This window comes from Danio aesculapii, chromosome 2, assembly GCF_903798145.1.
Source record: "Danio aesculapii chromosome 2, fDanAes4.1, whole genome shotgun sequence".
NCBI lineage: Eukaryota > Metazoa > Chordata > Actinopteri > Cypriniformes > Danionidae > Danio > Danio aesculapii.
This window is the reverse complement of record NC_079436.1, coordinates 19,668,677-19,689,421: the sequence shown is the minus strand read 5'-3', so window position 1 is coordinate 19,689,421 and position 20,745 is coordinate 19,668,677. Positions and strand designations below refer to the sequence as shown.

The following is a 20,745-nucleotide window of genomic DNA, read 5'->3' as shown; positions in this document are numbered from 1 at the left end:
GTTTGATAGATGTTCGCTCACAGTTTATTTTGCAGTCTGACGTGCATCAATCGCACAACACGCACAATTCGCACCACAGGATATCTAATCAATGTTTGCATTGACTTAAATCTCTCGTGCTTCATTCGCGTCTGCTTACTTCATAGGCTGCAAAACAATTCCCCCGCTCTCATGTAATGTAATAATTGTAAGGGTGCGGGTGAGACGTCATTTTTCGAGAGACACTCAAATACATCACTTTTGCTGTGTATGCGATGTCTGTAAGTCACGTAAAACAATTAATTGCAAACTGAAATAAATATAATTTGATTATATGGTTTGGAATTTGATGTTTTATGAGATTATTTACATTTTTTGCAATTATTTTGCATTTAATAAAAAAGTCGTCTTTTTGTTGATTTTTGCGTTGAATTCAGCGATCGCGGAATCGCGAAAAAATAGGCGGTCTGTATATAACTTCATGTTTTCACACTTTTTTAAAAATAGTAATGAAACTTTGATTGCAGCATAGGTACAATATGAGTTAAATTGCAATATTTTCAGTTTTCTTCTCTAAACACATTTATTTTGATAGTTTGTAATAAGGCATGGGACTAAAAACGTTTTCAAGGTATACCGCTGTTTGGAAAAGTCAAAGTTTAGCATGACATGTTTACTACAAAATATTTAAAATATATTGTTTTTAAAGGAGAAAGAAATCTGTTGCTTATTACCCAATAAAGCAGTGATCACAAAACTGTGATACTGTGAAACCGTGATATTTTTATCCAAGGATATCATACTGTCAGAATCTTATACCTGCCCATGTCTATTTGTAATTTCAATATTGCCACCGTGTATTTGGTTGGTTGGTAATGCAGTATAATGCAGACAGGCTTTAAGAATAATTAAGTGGGAATAAAAAATACTGCAATGCTTATGGGTTAAAGTCCCACAGGGATTTAATTTTTAAATGAATTAAATGATAAGGTTGTTTGTCATCCTGATAGATATGGATTTTGTGTGTGAGCACTAAACATAGACATGTGCTCTTATTTCAGCCTTTCAGTAATGCACAGAACAGATTTTTTTAAACAGATAATTAGATGTGTTTAACTTTAAGGAAATTTAATTGTATGTGTTAGCTTGTTGACTTTTGCAGATTTTACATGAACGCTCTGTTAATCATTATATCAGTTCTAATATTAAACTCTTAATAAGAGTCACTGTTACCAGAAAACAGTGACTCTTATTAAAGGTCCCATGAAGTGCTTTGAAATATGCAGTTTTATTCAATGTTTGATGTGATCTCAACCGAAACACAAAGAGAGGGTGGGACATAGTGTAGCCCCTCCCCTTAAAAAACAACAACAACCAATAGTGTTTTGTTTTATCACTACTCTACCAGTGAGAGTGGTTGAGATCAATGAAAAGCAAATGAGAAGTGTCTTAAAGGGGGCGGGGTTTGTCAGATACTAGGGAGTTTTTGATTGGTTATAATTTGATAAGAATCTAAAATATGAGGTGATGTGAATAAAACCGTTGATCCATTTAGGTGAAAGTGACAAACTGCAAGCTTTACATGTGTACAGATGTGGCCTATAAATGTGCGTCTAAAGCCATACTCACACTGTAAGATTTCAGACACAATTTTGTCATCTGAGACAAATTTGGGAAATCCTAAAAGATTCCTGAAATCCTAGGCTAAAATCTGTGACCTTTGGTCATTGATTTGACATGTTCACAGACAGCCGTTGCGATCATATTTCCCCTCCGATGAAGTTCTGGCAGTGTCAGATTTCAGACACTTTCCTGCAGTGTGACAATATCTGCAATGAGCAACAATCTAAGAAGGCTTTCGGACCTCTCGCTCCTCCTCGTGGTCCATCTGAGCTTCGAGTGAGAGAAGCGCTCCGTCCTTGGATGGCCACCCTCTTACTTGATGACACGAGGTTCAGATGTCCATCGCTGCATCAGAGGACCTTCTCTCATTTGTCACAATATATTTTATTTTGAGAAACATTTAAAGTATTTTGGAGCAGTAAACGTGTCAGGCTAAATGATTCAAATGAATCATTGACTTCTGCTGTCGTCATTAGTTTCAAAAACACAGATTTCTTTACAATCTAAAACAGAATTTTTGGAAATCTTTTCTGCTGAAGATGCTGTTGTCCTATAAAAAACAAAACGTAAATATAAACACACACCTTAGGAACGGTGTAGCAGAAAATTTAGCCAGTTTTAAAACCTTCAAAAAATGGGATGATACAACTTGCACCGTAACCCTCAGTAGTGTGCATAAATGTTACACCACACAAATGTACACGAGCACATTTCCACATACTCACTGAATAGTAATAGTTGGTGATGAATGTGTCCACTCGCCCAAGGTTGCCTCTGGCTGTCTATTACTGTGTAAAATAAAATGAGCCCCCTTTTTCCTTCACTCACCAACCCTCACTGCCGTTTCCCTTCACAGCTTTAAAGCAAACTCCTTATTGCTTAAATATTCCAGTGCTGCAACATTTATTACAAACGTCTTAATATGTACATCTGTAAAGTTAGAGATTTACATATAAGTTTAATTTGTATTTTAAACAGTTATTGTGCTATTTGTCTTGTCATCTGGCAGTGGTCCAGCGGGTTCTACCTCACCCACCAGCAGGGACAGAGTGGATTTGAGTTCCTGTTTAAGACGAAAGAGCTGAAGAAGAAATGGCTGGACCAGTTTGAGATGGCTATGTGAGTAAGATAATCAAAATTTTGTCATCATTTACTCAACCATGTTTTCTAAAACTTTAACTAAACTCTGACTTTAAACTATAATATAAGAAGTAGAAAATATTAACTTAGCCAAGAACCAACCAGTTTCCACAATGTAACAATTTTGTATTTTATCAGTATGTTTATGTTTATATTTTATGTTTATCTCGAAGGTGTATGACTTTAGTTAGGGAAAAGACTACAAATCCCAAATCCACACATTAAAAATTATGCTGATATAATTTTATTTTGATTTTGGGCCAGATAACCAAACAGGTAGAGCACAATTATATAACAATTGCTTACGAAAATAATTCATATTCATGGTGTAAAAGTTAGCCTGCTTTACTAGAAAAACTTATTTATTTAGTAAAAGCATTAGGGTACACCTATTGAACAAAAGTGCAGTCTTATTTTTTTAGGCCTGTTTGCTTATTAAGCTTATTAAGTGACCACAATGTATTTATGGGAGATAATGCACAAGATGCATAGTTTTTGACAGTAAAGGCACAAGGAGAACAGATCGCATGCTGTCTGAGGGAATTACGTTTGCACTGAAATTACATGACTCACACTAGTTGTAGTTCATTTCAAGTAGAAATCTGCATTCCTGACCAGATTTCTTGCCGCGTGGTAATTCATTTCTGAATAAAACATGTTAGCGGGCGGTCTAACTATAAAGTGTTAGGAAACCCACATCAGGCAAGTCTGATGTATGGGAGTCTTTTTCATGTGTAATAGATGCAAAAAAATTACCCTTTGCACAATGTGATAATACCTCAAACTCTTACCCTTTAGCAGTAAAAGGGCTCACACAACGGATGCGCCACTCGGCATCATGTACTGCCAAACATTTTATAATTCTAAACATAGATTTCTATCAGAGTACGCACACCTGCGCTGAAAGTCGGTAGCTGTCCGCGGCGCCCATCTATGACTTAGGACACTGTTCATATTTCTGCTGCACCACAGAGCACCATCTGAGTTTCATTTTAAATAACATGCAAATGTGCACGTCCAGCGAATGTTACTTCCGACTGTCATATGCGCACTACAGCACGGCACTGAGTGGAGCATCCGGTGTGCGACTAGCTTCAGGAGACTGGAACCTCAGGTTTAAGTCGGCACTCATCTCTCATCACAAAGGGGCAAACAAAACTGACATTTACCCTACAATCCTTGCACAACCTACAGTTTTATTTGGTAGTACCTGATTTAAACATAGGATTTTGGAAACCAGATCTAAATTTAGCAGGAACAGTTGGTTCTGGTTGGAAATTATTCTAAAAGGGCAACGGGTAAACAAAGGATAAATATACAGCAGAACAAAGGCTGAATATACAGGGCGGGATTGGGACTAAAAAATCAGTCCCACGCAGACCTCTGATGTTAAGCACAACATTTATTACATGTGAGCGCAAACGTTAAATTAAAACACTTCCCTCCCACAAAATTTGTGTCTGACCAGGAAACACCTACAAATGCAAATTCAATAAAGTTAGGCTCAAAAATAGCTTTGTCTACTCCTTTTCAGTGCTATTCCTCACTGCGCATGTTTAGTAAAAATTGACAGTACAGGATTGCCGCAAGCTGTTTGTAAATCTGGCCCAATGTCTAAAGAAACAATATATTTTAGGTGAATATACAGTGTATTTTGAGACCATAAGGAGACTGTTGAGACTAGTCAACTATATTCTTGTTGAAAGTTGCCAGAGCTAAAGACCTTTCAATGCGTTTTAATTAATGCAGATTTCTAATTGGTGCATTTTTTTGTACAGCATCATGGTTAATGAAGTATTTCTGCAAATAATTCTGCTATTAAGCATGACTTGTTAGTTGAATTAATGAAAACAGAAAGCTTCAACAATAGCATATACTAAGGCTGGGCGATGCAGCAAAAAATTATATATATCATGTTTCATATCATTCAGTATCGATAATTATTAAATATTTTTTCAATTAATTTAGGATTATTACAAATATTTATTTACCCGCTTTATTACTTTACATTACCTTTATTACTTTACTTTATTTACCAACATTACTAAGGCAAACAGTTTTAATAGTCAAAAAAAAATATCTTATGTCTAATAAAACAAGTGTTAAAGAGACTCTTAAACATTATTGACAACGGTGTTCGGTCAATAAATACCTATACCATTTTATTGGCCCAGCCATAGCATATACCGTTGATAAATAACCTCGGTTCTGTCTGTAAAGATTTGTGAATAATCTTTAAAAAGGAATCTTCCTATGGAGAACAAGGCTGTTGCACTCCAAAATAAATTTAAGTTAGTCACAAATAAACTTCCTACCCATTGAGCAGTTTACTGAATCAGTTGGTTCAACTTGTTTAAACCACTTGAGAACCATATGGTTTGTGAGCAAATCATTTAGGTTGATTTTTTTTAACTGAATTTATTGCTTGTCAGAGATCCAGCTTAAGAGAGCAATTTATTTGCGATCAATATGGAGCTCTTTTGAGTGTATATACAGTACTGTACATTCATTTTAAATTAATCATTTAAATGTGAACTGTGTGAAAGGTGACCTTCCACATAAGCTTTTTAGCCAAAACAAATTTCAGAAAAGTTCACACAACAGAAGGAAATATCTTGTTTTTTTTTTTAAGTTGGAAAAGGTAAATATTTGTACACAGCATCTTATATTCAATAAGCATCCCTCATCTTTATACTGATGTCGTTTTACATCAAACATCTCATTTCCCTCTAGTATGTGGTGACATCCTGCATGCATCTGGGATGCTGTTTAGAATTGATGGCGCAGTGAATTTACAAGTGCTTTACTGGAAGGAATGAAAAGAGAGACGGAGAGGAAAACTATCGAGAGTTCTGATTTGGAAATGGTGTAGGTTAAAGAGGATACACTGTCCTTCGTGCTGAGAGTCTGTAATGATGTTTCCTCTCTAGCTTGATTTATATGTCACCCTTTAAAAATGTGTTCCTGCACACGCACATATACATATGCTTGACTGCGTGATGATCTGAAGGGTGCATTCAAACAACAAATTACACCTGCCGCATGCACACAGCTCTCCTGACGCAGGAATCAATCTTAGAGTCGTTTGGGTAAAGAGCTTCCCCACTGCTCTGATTCGTGCCCAGAATCAGAAGGTCTGGTCCCGGTCCCGTGGGCCACAACATTCAGCGGCCGTTCGCTCTGGCCTCTTAAACATGCACTTTAACTCATACGGTTAGCTTGTCAGGGTGCTCATTTCTCCAATCAGCCAAGTTTGCACTATGATTTCTTCCGTTTCCCATTTTCCATTTCAGATCTAATATTCGACCCGAGAACGCCACGTTTAACTCTCACCACTTCAGAATGCACACTTTCGAGAGGGCCACCACCTGCAGCTCCTGTCATATGCTTCTCAGGTGAGCTGTCATTGCCTGCGTGAGACCTGGAATGATTGTGTGCTGCAAGAGGATAATCAGTATTAACCAGGCAGATCACTAATGTGGTGTAAAGGCTCTGTGATATGTTTAAAGACATGTTTGTTTCTTGCTTTTTTTCCCTGTAATGTTCTTCTTATTTAATTAGACATGAATGCAGGGCTCTAAAGTCTCAGGGTGGGCCATTTATATTTATACACTTTAATAAAATGGGAATGGTTGGTGATATTAATGTCCTTTTTGTGGCACATTAGTATATGTGAGGGGGCAAACTTTTCAAGATGGGTGGTGACCATGGTGTCCATTTTTAGGTCGGCCATCTTGGATCCAACTTTTGTTTTTTCAATAGGAAGAGGGTCATGTGACACATTAAACTAATAGGGAATTTCACAAGAAAAACAATGATGTTCTTGGTTTTAACGTAACTTTATTCTTTCATGAGCGCCCTCACATAAACTACTGTGCCACAAACAGGACGTTATTATCACCAACCCTTCTTATTTTATTAAGGTGTATCCATATAAACGGCCCACCCTGTATAATTAATGGACAAGAAGCAATTGGAGAGAACTGGAGTTACTAATTTCTCATAGCCTTCGTTAACCAACTAAGATCTCAAGTTCTGTAGTTTCAAACATAGTTCAGCAATTCGATGTTTCCCAAATTCATTGTTTCAATGAACATTTTGCTTCTAAAAGCACAATTAAATAACTGAATGTAACCCGTAAGCTTGAGTAGTTTATCCTTGTCTTTATTGACCTTATTCTTAACGTACTATTTTTTGGCTTGAGACTTCCGATCTCATTCACTTCCATTGATTTTTAGACGTTAAAAACAGCTTGTTATGCTGCTTGATGCTGCGAACTGATATTTTCTAATTATATTATTCTACTTTTTATGCATAGTCATGAACTCACTTGTTTGTAGAGCAAGTGTATGTTCCGTTTATTAACCCTAGTCATTTCTCCCATAGCCAACTGAATAGGAAGTTCTAAAACAATCGCAAAAATGATGCACTTCCGCATTGCAGAATAAGGTAAATACAACACAAATAAATCTATGAATATATGTTGACAGAAACCTTAATAGTGAAATAAATAATCTAGAAAAAAAATCTAACACTTGTCTATTATAAAAAATCGTATACTTGTCTATTATATGCGCAATAAATGTGTGTATGCCGTGATTTGTTGCTTCTTTCACACCAGCGTTATTTTCACATTTAGTACCACCTTGTTTAAATAGCAAATCCATTTGTGCCACTTTTTGGACTCTGATGGGTGTGCTGGTCTGCAAAGGAGGTGTATTAAGGTGCATTTGAGGAACTTAAATAGACCATGCCATTGACCAACTAAAAGCTGGTCTAAAAGGGTGGGAGGTTTATTCATGACAGTTTGCATCTGTATAATGTTATTATTAATAGTATTATTTATTATATGCATATTTATATTTGTTTTAACAAAAACAAGTTTAGATTTGTCCACCTGTCGGGTTTCGAGATGTACGCATCACCATATGGGGCATAAGAACAGGACGTGTGTTTGGATGTAGCTCAGTTTTTTGACCACACTACGTTATTATTGTTCATTTATTAATTTGCTGGAAATTAGAACTGCTTTGCGCTTAACAAACAAAATTAAATCTATAGGCTAATGGATGTCTTGAGTGGAGTGTGTTTGAACCGTTTCCTTACTCCACGAAAGTAAAGGAGTATAGGGTAAAAATAAAGTAAAAAGAAAGTAAAGAGACCGAATGGAGGAGGCTCATTCTTTATTCTCACATTGCAAATGGTCTTTAACTGTTTTCTCACTAGTGAACTGTTCAGTTTTTCAACTTACAAAGCCTGCCATGTAAACGGCAAATGCACCATGGCTTGACACAACTGACTCCTAAAGGGAATGTGAAATGAGACTCTGACATTATGCTTAAAACACACCCATAACTCGTTAAGAGAATAAGCACAACCTTTTTAGACCATGCGCCAGGTTGCAGACTGTATTTTTCTGTCCTTAAAATAGCAAAAGTGGATTAGGACACGCCCATAATGCTTTTGTGCCATTCTCTTTAGACTATGCGCTTAGATCGTTAAAATGGAGCCTGTTATATTTGCTTTCACCTTAAATTTAATTGTAAATAAATCTTGTTGAATTAGATTTTTATGTGACAGTTAGCAATGTTTTTGATTGAGTTCTAATGATATACAATTAATAGGAAAATTGTCACTAATTTATTATATGAGAATAAATGGTTTAAAGTGTATATTAAGGCCCTAAAATATTGAAATAAGAGGATATTGTTGGATAACTGCTGATAGATTTTACTCAGGGTAGAATACCGAATTTACAAACAGAATATTATGCACATGGAAACCATGGAGTCGGGGGCACCGCTAGACATTTACTGGCTGGCACACAATATTTAGTAAAATAAAATTTTGCCTCAATAATGTATTACTTGACATGTGTCTCACCTCTTCTTGGAGAATTATTCTTTTGTATGATGCTTCAGAAATTTACTTCTTGTGTGTTTTCAATCAAATGTTTATAATCAGTATAGCATTGCCAGAAGTCTGCTAAAATGTCTTATATTGTTTGCAGTTTAGTTTTGTTTTAAACATTTCCCTCACCATATTAGAGCCAGATTTACTAAACTGGCACAAGAATCTGGCTTTTTAGTCGATATGTTCAAAGTAGATGTTCTTCTGGCATTCCAAATAAATAAACATGAGTACAGAAAATATTCTTCCTAATACAGATACCCTATTCTTACCTCACTCTTGTCCGTGTGTTCCTCCTACTACAGCCGGATCACAATGAATTATTGAAATGACTTCCACCAATCACATTGTAAATCATGTCTCATGATTTATTTAAATGCTCACCCATCATAAATATTTGTGGCAGAGAGGGGAACTTCTACAAATGCATATGCAATAAGGTCAGGTGCAGTTAAAATCACAGATTTTTCACCGCATGTCTCTTGTAAATATTGTAGTTTTTAAATCGCAAGAGGTTTGGTTACACTTTAGTTTAGACTTCTGCAGAGTTTTGAGCTCACCATTCAATTTATTTTTTGATGCCTTGTATTATTAAATAATATGCAAAACTTTAGATTTTATGTACTATACAGTTGGTAAAGTAATATTTCCTGTATTTTAGTAGATGCAATATTTGAGAAAATTAGGGCTCTATTTTAACGATCTAGCTGCAAAGTCTAAAACGCATGGTGCAAAAGCATTAAGGACATGTCCGAATTCACTTTTGCTATTTTAAGGATGGAAAACCAACATGGTCTAACAGGCTTGTGCTTATTCTCTTAATGAGTTATGGGTGTGCTTTGAGCATAATGTGCATTAAACCAATTAGAGTTTTCTATCTCATTCCCTTCCCAGAGTCAGTTGCGTCGCACCATGGTGCATTTTACATGGCGGACTTTGTAAGAGGAAAAAATGAACGCTTCACTTGTAAGAAAACAGTTAAACTGAGCATCTGCGCGAGGGTAAAGAATGAGCCTCCTCCATTCAGCCTCTTTACTCTACTTTTACTCTTTACTTTACTCCTTTACTTTCGTGGAGTAAGGAAACGGTGTAAAGTCATTCCACTGAAGACATCCATCAGCCCACATATTTCATTTTGTTCGTTAAGTGCAAAGATTTGTTTCAAAACTATTTCTAAATTCAGTTCTAATTTCCAGCAAACAAATAAATAAACAATAGTGAAGTGTGGTCAAAAAACTGAGTTATATTCAAACACACGTCTTGTTCTTAGGCCACATATGGTGATGTATATGTCTCCAAAACCCCACAGGTGGACAAATCTAAACTTGTTTTTATTAAAACAAATTTAAATATGCATATAATAAATAATAATACTAATAATAATAACATTATACAGACGCAAATTGTCATGCATTAACTAAAAAAAGTGTTTTATATCTATATATTAATAACTATGAATAAGCATCAAATTAGTAGTTTATTGTATTAAGTCACAATTAAAAAAAAAATCCCAGTTAATGATTTGTTAATAAAGTTGTACTTTAAAATAAAGTGTGACCAAATGTTTTGCAAATTGTTAGAAAATCTGTTGGTAAAACATTTGCTGTAGTTTATCATGGACAGAAAGAAGACATGGGGTGTCACTGTGGCGCTGTGGGTAGCATGATCACCTCACAGCAAGAAAGTCGCTGGTTCGTGCCCCGGCTGGGTCAGTTGCAGTGTTGGATTGTGGCTGGAAGGGCATCCGCTGCGTGTAACATATGCTGGATAAGTTAGCGGTTCATTCCGCTGTGGCGCCCCTTGATTAATAAAGGGACTAAGCCAAAAAGAAAATTAATGAGTGAGAAAGAAGACTTTAAGCTAATAATGCACTGGATGAGGTGAATGTTTCCTACCATCCTTTGTAGATGGCATAATTTGTAAATGTCTTATATCATTTGTTATTAATGAAGCAGTCTTTTTTTATTGCTCATGTAGCTTGTGAATGACTTGTGAGTAAATAAATGGATTTATATCCACTTGATGGCACAGTATACAGTATACCATTTTTGCATAAAAATTCACAGAGACTTCTAGAACAATGTTATGTATTTTGTTTGAGTTTGAAAATGTTTGAATTGTACTTGTTTTTGTAGCGTCTGCCAGTGGTGTCATATCCAATTAACCTCAGATGATGGTTTTACTTCTGTGGAAACCATGAAAACACAACTATGCATCCTGAAGAAATGCAGATGTCATGATTCTAGTGTCTACATATGCTACTGCCCTGACTGGGGTCTATTAAAGCTAAAAATGGCATGAACTGAGACATTGAACTTGATGCAGTCTGTTGTAGTCATGTATGCTTCATGTACTGTACTTTATGTACTCAGGGGGATTTTTAACCAAGGCTACCTTTGTCCTAAATGTGGAAACGGGGCTCATAAGGGCTGTCTGGGCAAACTGGGAGTCTGTGGAAGGACAGGTAATTATTAAAGAGCTTCTTTATGTTGGCACTTCATATTTGACTATTTAAAGACTAATATAAATTCCTGGAATTTATACCCAGATGATTTCAGATTCTTTTTCATGTCAGGCTCTCATGGGTTTTCAGATATGCAGTAAATATTTCAGTGAATGTTGTAATGTAACTGTCTTGCCATAGACTGAAGGTAATGCAGAGCTTCAATATTGCCTAGCTTTTAGAGTAAAAGTTCAGATTTAGTTACACTGTGTTCCACACTTTTCTACTTCACACAAAATGTTTTTTTTTGTATTATTTTTCAATGTCAACATGCCCTAGACAGATGTTTCTCCATTTCAATTATGTTTCATGTCCAAAAACAAGGTGCTTGTCATAAAAAAGGGTCATAATGTGTTTTAACAGAGATGCAAGATAAAAAGGCGAATAGTAAATGTATCTTTTACATAATCTGTCAAATACACAAGGTTATGTGTGAGCAAACAAATAAACATAGACGTTTACATAATGTTGGTTATGTCCATGAATGTTAACAGTGTGGTAGAATTATCCAACCAGTAGCAGGGAGAGCAGTGTCACCCATGAGTGTTGCCTCCTCTTGGGCATTGCACACGGCGTCTCTTTAACAGATAAACAGTTAAAGTCTAGTTTAGCAGAGAGAAGATTTTTTTTCAGCACTTTTTCAAACATAATAGTTAATAACTCATCTCTAATAACTGATTTATTTTATCTTTGTCATGATGACAGTAAATAATATTTGACTAGATATTTTTCAAGACACTTCTATACAGCTTAAAGTGACATTTAAAGATTTAACTAGGTTAATTAGTTTAACTAGGCAGGTTAGGGTAATAAGGCAAGTTATTGTATAGCGATGGTTTGTTCTGTAGATAGTCGAAAAAACATTAGTTTAAAGGGGCTAATAATTTTGACCTTAAAATGGTTCATAAAAAATTAAAAACTGCTTTTATTCTAGCTGAAATAAAACAAATAAGACGGTCTCCAGTAGAAAACATATTATCAGACATACTGTGAACATTTCCTTGCTCTGTTAAACGTCATTTGGAAAATATTTAAAAAAGAAAAGAAAAAAATCAAAGGGGAGCTAATAATTCTGACTTCAACTGTATGTAGAGCTGCAGCCTGGGCGACATTGCGAGAATTGCGAGACACATTTGCAGGGTACTATTTGAGTGGAGCTGGTTTCCTTTCGATTGCTGGAGAGTGCCAGCCAATCGCCTATAAATTAGCTCATTGTTGAACAAAGCTTGCTGCACCATTCTCACTATCCTGGAGATGAATGTGCTTATTTTGCTCTGCCGCTGGTGAACCCTAGAGAATTCCTCCAAGGCCCCCATCACCTAACTTGGTTGAGGAGCCCTTTATGTTGTCGGATATTCACGCTTGGTCACCCCACGTTCTCGGGATCAGTGCCAGCTAAGCATGATCCTCAATTGGTTTTCCCTTATGTGTCAGTCAGCCACATTGAGTTTCCCCCATAGGTAAACACGTGTCTTCCCAACCAGCTAACCATCTTACTCATATGTAGTGCTCTCCCATGGATAGGGCTAGCTCATATGCATGTAGGACTCCCCATTTTGTGTTCTCTGGAGTGTCTTTCCCCTCTGGGACTGGAATGCTTTCCCAGCACACTGTCATATCATTAGCTAGGTAAAATATGACTGTATATGACTTTCCCAAATTTTATACATTCTATACATTTGGCAAACATCACATTAAATGCATTTTCAGCTTCTGTGGCACTTTACATACATTTTCCCAATATGTCAACTATAGGCAATCATTGGATTTCTATTTGTCGATTAAAAGACATAACATCTCTGTTCCCTCCTTCAGGGAACAAGGCTTATATGAGTTTCACTTTCTTCTGCAACTCCCCAGCCTGGTGGTGGATTTAAGCCGTCTTTCCACTGCACACGACATATGCACATGACTGTCAGAATATGCCCCCTTGTGGCTGTCGCACAGAATTTTCAAATTTGTCATGCACCATAGGAGAGAATCTGTTCTCGCAGTGTCCGAAATAAAGGAGTGCAAAAGTTCTCCGCACGTTCACCATGGTTGAATGAATGCAATACTAGAAACTCATAGACTTCTAAATCTTTAGGAGGGAATGTGGAGACAACATAAAACATATATATTTTTATTACTCATTTATGAATAGAAATGTTTTTTTAATATAGACTTTATTTTGATTAAAAAAAATTACAAAAAAAATACTAATTCTTATCTCGGACCTGCTCGGACAACACTGGAACATCACATTCAGTCGGCCGGTTCCATACGGTCTAGTCGCAGGAGTTCCAATATTTCAACGTATTCGCAGCTCAAATCGGATCCCAATTTTCTGCATACGGAGATGATCAGAACTCCAAGCAGCTCCCGGACTGCTCTCCATTGGAAATGAATGACTTCCGGTCTGTCGCTTGTTGTTTGTCGTGTGCAGTGGAAAGGCGGCTTTAGGCATGGGCAATGCTCTTCGTTTTTGTCCACGACACCCCCCTCCCGCTGTTAACTATAAGAGTACCTATTTGCTGAAGGGCCCTCAAATAGTCCAAATAATACCACAATATTGTAATTGTATTTTCTTTTTCTCTTTTTTCTTCTTATTTACTCTCATCATGATTTAGGTGCTGCAGTTCAGAAACCACAGGTAAGACTAAAGACATATTCATCCGTATCTAAATGTTTTGTTCCTTAGTTGACACTTCAGACATAATGCATACTATGTCAAACTGTGAAATGAAATGATCTCTTCTTTATATCAAATGCAGAAGATAAAATTGTATAATCCATTCTGAAGCAAGTAGTTGTTTTGTCATTTAGATGTTAATAATACTGACAGAAAGCAGTGTTAAAAGAGAATAACAGGATTGTTTTTTTAGATTGTCATTTATTTTGACAGTGTTTTTACCATTGGTGCAAAAGGCAGATAATAATAGCTGCGTGTGTTCATATTTCACAGAGAAAGACAACACCTAGGAAACAAGAAGACCCAGGTGAGTGCCTTTCACTTCATCATACTTCTGCAGACAGACTGTGAGGTTCTCAGGATTGGTGTAAAACTCTTTTATATGCTGTATTTGAAGCACATAGTCTTTTGTTCCCCATCGTCACCATTTTTGTTGTTTGTATGAGAAGGTTCATTCAGGTGCTAATTGCTAGTAGGTAATTCTATGAGTCTATGTGTTTGTCCCAGATGATAACAATACATATCATCAGAATAATAATGAGGGTTATTTTCATTGCCATTTAATTATATTAGAGTTGTTAAGGTTGGTGAAGGTACTTTAAAGACCCCGTGTAATCAAAATTTACAATGCTTATTTTGCTAGCACACATTGTTATTTTTTAGCTAAACAATAAATCGGCTTAAATTAATCCACAGAAAAAAAAAGTTTTGGTAATCTTCAACCAAAGTTTGAGCATTTGCTTCTGTGTTTGAAGTGGCGGTCCTTCACTGTTGATGTCAGTTTGACAGCCTTAGTCACAATATTCTTAACCATGCCTCTCTTAGCGTTGGTTTGCTATGAGGGAATTATGCGCAAAAAGAAAGCTAATTATATAGCTGCTTAAATTCAATTACCTTTACCTTAAGACCTCTTATCCAAAGTGACTTACAGTGAAGGGAGGGATCAACTGATCATACAACCCCAAATCAGAAAAAGTTGGGACGGTATGGAAAACGCAAATAAAAAAAGATAGTATTGATTTCCAAATTTACATTGACTTGTATTTCATTGCAGACAATATGAACAAAAAATATTTCATGTTTCGTCTGGTCAACTTGTCTGGTCATTCAGACCTGCCACACATTCCAAAACAAGTTGAAACAGGAGCAGTTTAGGGCTAGTAATCATGTAAATTGGTTAAATAATGATGTGATTTGAAACAGGTGATGTCAGCAGGTGATTATAATTATGATTTGGTACAAAAGCAGCATACAAGAAAGGTCTAGTCCTTTAGTAGCAAAGATGGGCAGAGGATCGCCAATTTGCCAACAAATACATGAGAAAATTATTGAAATGTTTAAAAAACAATTTTCCTTAAAGAAAGATAGGAAGACATTTGGATATTTCACCTTCAACAGTGCATAACATAATTCTAAGATTTAAGGAATCGAACAATTTTAGTACCAAAAGCACAAGGGAGCAAGCCTATGCCGAACTACCATGATCTCCAATCTCTCAGGTGGCACTGCATCATGATTCATTATTCATCTAGAAGCGATATCACCACATGGGCTCAGGACTACTTTGGCAAACCTTTGCCAAGTATCACAACACAATGTTACATCGACAAATTTCAGTTAAAACGGTACTGTGTCAAAAGGAAGCCCTATGTTAACAGTGTCCAGAAGTGCTGTCGACTTCTCAGAGGCATCTGGGATGGACCATAACACAATGGAAAAGTGTACTGTGGTCAGAAGAATCAGTATTTCGGGTTACCTTTTTTTTGAGAGAGAAAGGGATGCCTTGTGCTCTGTTAAGTAGGTAACTTTTATGATGGAACCATTAATGCTGAAAAGTACAGTACATAGAGATTTTGAAGCACAACATGCTGCCTTCTTTTCCAGGATCATCCATGCATATTTCAACAAGACAATGCAAAACCACATTCTGCACACATTACAAAGTCCTGGCTGCGGAGTAAGACGAGAAAGGCACTTTACTGACCGGCCTGCAGTCCCGACCTGTCCCCAATAGAGAATGTGTGGCACATTGTGAAGTGCAAAATGCAACAATAAAGACCCTGTACTATTGCCCTCTCTAAAACTTGTTTGCAGGAAAAATGGGACACATTTTTGGGAGGTTGTGTATATATATTACTTGATAAGTCACTTTGGATAAAAGGCCTAAAAAGCTAGTTAAAAGGTAATTACATTTGTTTAGTTATAGTGTATGGAATGACCATTTATTGTTTTATTTTTGGAATACCATATACAGCTCTGAAAAAATTAAGGGACTGTTACAAATTATCAACATTTCTGGAGTTTTCATGTAATACTACAGTATAATTATGTGTTGAGCAAAATGTTCAGTTGTGTTTTATTTTGTAAATTACAGTAAATATGTCATAAAAGTTGAACAGATATGTATCGGAAATTCCCATAAGATAGATAGATAGATAGATAGATAGATAGATAGATAGATAGATAGATAGATAGATAGATAGATAGATAGATAGATAGATAGATAGATAGATAGATAGATAGATAGATAGATAGATAGAATCTATAATGAAAAAATGAATCATTTATTATTTATGCTAGAGAGTTTCAAACTATAGTCTAATGGCAACTTTATGCTAGCCTTATGTATTTTGTCATTCTCAGAAGCATTACATGTAAACAGTCAGAACAACTTCTCGTTTTCCCCCCAAAACACTGCCACATCATTTTATTTTCCGAATGGTGAAACTCCGTGGTCAGCTTAAACAGGTGCTGATTTTCAAAATTGCAGTTGTGCTCTGCTGGGACTAAATAACATTGCTGAAGTGCTGAAGAGACTTTCACTCGCTGTCGAGTCTGGAAGTGGTGCGTTCATGTTGATTGCAAAGAAGAAGTGGTCAGAAACAATATATTACAGAAACCGCACAAAATAACTGATTTATTATTTCTGAGCGCTTTGACCAGCATGTTACATTTTTAAATCAGCTGAAGTGTGCTGACAGCTGAAGGGATGGAAGCTTGCAGTATATTATCTCCATTACCTACTCCGTTGTCTCTAATGAATTGAAAAAGCAGCTCTGACACATTTGGCCATGTTAATTGGAGCATTCACTTCAACACCATTGTACTTGTTAGTAACTGCAGCTGATTTAGTAATTGTATTGAGAAAATAGCTATGCTTCCGTTCAAAGATACAAATAAGAATTATGCACAAAACTGGACTATTGCATTAGACATTTGCAAATAAAGCACAGTTTTCATCAATTAAAGTGAACAGAATAGTCACTTCCTGACAAACTGGCGCCAAATATCAAATAGAAGAAAATGGAGGAAGGAAAACCATTGCAGGCCTTTTTTCTTATATACAATGTTCATATGGTCATGGAAAACCTGGAAAAGTCATGGAATTTTGACATGGCATTTTCCAGGCCTGGAAAAGTTTTGGAAAAACAGAAAAACCCACAAAGTTTTGGAAAAGTCATGGAAAATAGATATCTGTATACATGAATATAGGCTAGTTGTCTTTAATTCTTTTCTGTCCTTGGCCAATCACATACTCTTACATTATTAGTGCAGTGTAAGCATTATCTAAATAAATGTTACGAAGTAATAAATATAAAGTGGGCGCCACGGTGGTGCCGGGGGTAGCACAATCGCCTCACAGCAAGACATGCGCTATAGGTGAATTGGGTAAGCTAAAATTGTCCGTAGTGTATGTGTGTGAATAAGTGTGTATGGATGTTTCCCAGTGATGGGTTGCAGCTGGAAGGGCATCCGCATTTTATCTTCGCCATGATGACAGTAAATAATATTTTACTAGATATTTTTCAAGACACTTCTATACAGCTTAAAGTGACATTTAAAAAGTGTAACTTGGTTAATTAGGTTAACAAGGCAGGTTAGTGTAATTAGGCAAGTTATTGTATAATGATCGTTTGTTCTATAGATTAATGAAAAAAAATATAGCTTAAAGAGGCTATTAATTTTGACCTTAAAGTGGTTTTAAAAAAATTACAAACTGCTTTTATTCTAGCCGAAATAAAACAAATAAGACTTTCTCCAGAAGAAAAAATATTATCAGACATACTGTGATAATTGTCCCTGCTCCGTTCAACATAATTTAGGAAATAAAATTAAAAAAAGAAAAATTTTAAAGGGAGTTTAATAATTCTGATTTCAACTGTACTGTACATTTGCGTCACTTTTTTTGAGGCTTGATCTCTTTCAGAATGTGCTAGGTTTTTCTTTTTCTTTTTTTAAATAGAGGAGCTCAAAAATTAACAACACGGTATAACCATCATTTATCTAAAAAAAAAAAAAGACTAAAAATAATGTAGGATAATGTTATCTTCTGAGAACTTCCTGAGCCCAGAGCTATACATGATGTATATTCAGATGAATGAAGGTTTAAAGCAATGTGTTTGCTACTTTTGTACTTTTTGTCTTATGAGTGAAGTAAAATCACTGTCCACTGAGGAAAATCCCCTTTTCCTTTTCTATCATGCGTTCAAAATAAAGAGAATACTTCTTCGTAGAAATGTTAGGCTCTGCCATCCTGGTTTGTTCCTGCCTCCTGCATTCTCTCATTGAGTCACTAATTCAACATGACTGTTCATTTTAGTTCAGCAAATTATTTTAAAAAGATAATGAATTAAACCAAAAATTAACTGCCATTACATTTAAAAAAAAGTAACTTGAATAGTATTGCTTAATTTTTTTTTAATTTAGTCGTTACTTAGAAAAGGAATATTGTTATATAATTCGTGTTGGTTTATGCGTTACCCATAACACTGGTCATTACTGAACCTTCACTTTTTTCAAACCTAGTTTCCTTCTCCTGTTTCACACAAAATAGACGTTTTAAAGAATTTTCTTCAAACATTCTTCAAAATATCTTTTATTGTGTTTAACATAAGGAAACAAATAGTACAGGTTTGGAACAAGTGGATGGTCAGTAAATGATGACTTTGGGCGAATTATATCTATTAAAACGAATCAATGCAGTATTAGATAACAAACAATATTCTCCTTTCCTCACACAAAAGCCAGAATCATTATCTGCCACACTTTTCTTATGCCTGGAATTCCTTTGAAAACTTCATCAGTTATGGATTTAAGAATTCTGTCAAAAAAGTGATTCTCCCGGTGAAAGCAGCACATAAAACACCTGGCATATCAAATATGTGCGATCCTGTTAGTTTCCTTCAGGCAAGGGCCAGCAAGCATCAGTCACTGCTGCCAGGGTCAATTCAGTGGACTGTAACCACAGGAAAACTCCTCCTCTGCGCTGGCCCACAGTCACTAGTGGCCACATTAGAACTTAGTTATTGCTGCTGCCATCTTATTATTTATGATTCAGAACACCTCAGCTAAAACACAGTATGTGTAGTACAGTATATATATAGAAGTACAGAAAGAAACATACCATTTTGTTTATTTATGGGTGCACTGTACAGTAAGTGCTAGACAAATAATATTAAGTTATTTCTGTTTGAAAAAAATCACAAGTTCTGAAAAGAAGCTGTAAGGCTACATGATAAATAAAAATGACAATCATGACATTTTATACAAACAATGAAGCTAACAAACCCAAAAAGACGTGGATGAGTTCAGAAACATTGCAGGAAATGTAATTTTGTGCACAGTTAATATATAGAAACTAATTGATATTTAGATTGTTTAAAATTTTACATTAATATTACTTTGCCATCATTTAATTCCCAAATCATATTGTATCATTTAATTATTGTTTATTTATCTATTTAGTTAGTTTATTATATTTAATAATATTATAGTTATATGATGGCTAACTTTTTTGAAATATATGAAATAATATTAATAAATGTAATTTTATTCAAGATGGTCACAGTAAATGGTTAAAAGTGAGAGTAAAAACACAATGTTTCAAAAAATGTCTAGTAATTAATGTTTTCTAATTGTTTATCAAAGAGTCCTATCTTTAAAGTCCTTGTGTAATCGGCACAGTGGGTACCGCTGTCGCCTCACAGCAAGAAGGTCGCTGGTTCGATCCTCGGCTGGGTAAGTTGGCATTTCTGTGTGGAGTTTGGATGTTCTCCCCATGTTCGCGTGGGTTTCCTCCGGGTGCTCCGGTTTTTCCCCACAGTCCAAACACATGCGCTATAGGTGAATTGGGTAAGCTAAATTGTCCATAGTGTATGTGTGTGTGAATGGGAGTGTATGGGTGTTTCCCAATGATGGGTTGCTGCTGGCAGGGCATCCACAGCGTAAAACATATGCTGGATAAGTTGGCAGTTCATTCCGCTGTGGCGACCCCAGATTAATAAAGAGACTAGAAAAGAAAATAAATGAATGACATTGTTTTTTTTTTTTTTTTCCATGCAAATTAATCCACTGAAATAAATGCTTTGTTTTGATAATCTACAAACAAAATCTGACAATTTATTCCCATGTTTGGAGTAATGGTCGTTTTGTTGGCAATACAAAACACATATTACTGTTATATTATTGAATTTTCAGTTTTTTTGTTAGATTTTTTTTATTTTGTTTTTTATTATTACCATCGACAAACCTCCAAATGGTATTATTTGCATATTATCACCTTGGAATGATAAGGTTTTATCTGCGTTCTAAATGATTTTGAGATCTTGAGCTTCAGTTTTTGCATTCCAAAAAGCAAACAATATGTGTGACAGTTCTCTTTCATACATTAACATGACAGAGACCCTAAATGTACTCTAAATGCTAATTATTAAAGTTCTTTTACATTTGCAAATTGGAGAAGAAAAAAAAAACATGGTAAATGCAGATAGGACCTTCTAATTCTAGAAAGTCATTTTCAGCTTGGAATTATAAGGTTCTATCTGGCAGATCATTCATTGAAGCATTACTTTTCAAGAAATACAATCAAAAATATGTATTTGGGTGTTGTAACAATATGTTGATGCTTGAGAAAGTTAAG

The 20,745-nt window shown here is 35.6% G+C and overlaps 1 protein-coding gene across 1 annotated transcript in view; it reads left to right on the top strand.

The window, feature by feature from the left end:
- The window catches only part of vav3b (vav 3 guanine nucleotide exchange factor b), a 120,144-nt gene that overhangs the window by 53,964 nt on the left and 45,435 nt on the right, over window positions 1–20,745 (top strand). Inside the window, exons 15-19 of the mRNA XM_056474261.1 lie at window positions 2,612–2,721; window positions 6,036–6,137; window positions 11,025–11,116; window positions 13,765–13,787; window positions 14,100–14,133. Of these exons, the coding sequence (XP_056330236.1) occupies window positions 2,612–2,721; window positions 6,036–6,137; window positions 11,025–11,116; window positions 13,765–13,787; window positions 14,100–14,133 (361 nt within the window). The remainder of the gene's footprint in view (window positions 1–2,611; window positions 2,722–6,035; window positions 6,138–11,024; window positions 11,117–13,764; window positions 13,788–14,099; window positions 14,134–20,745) is intronic.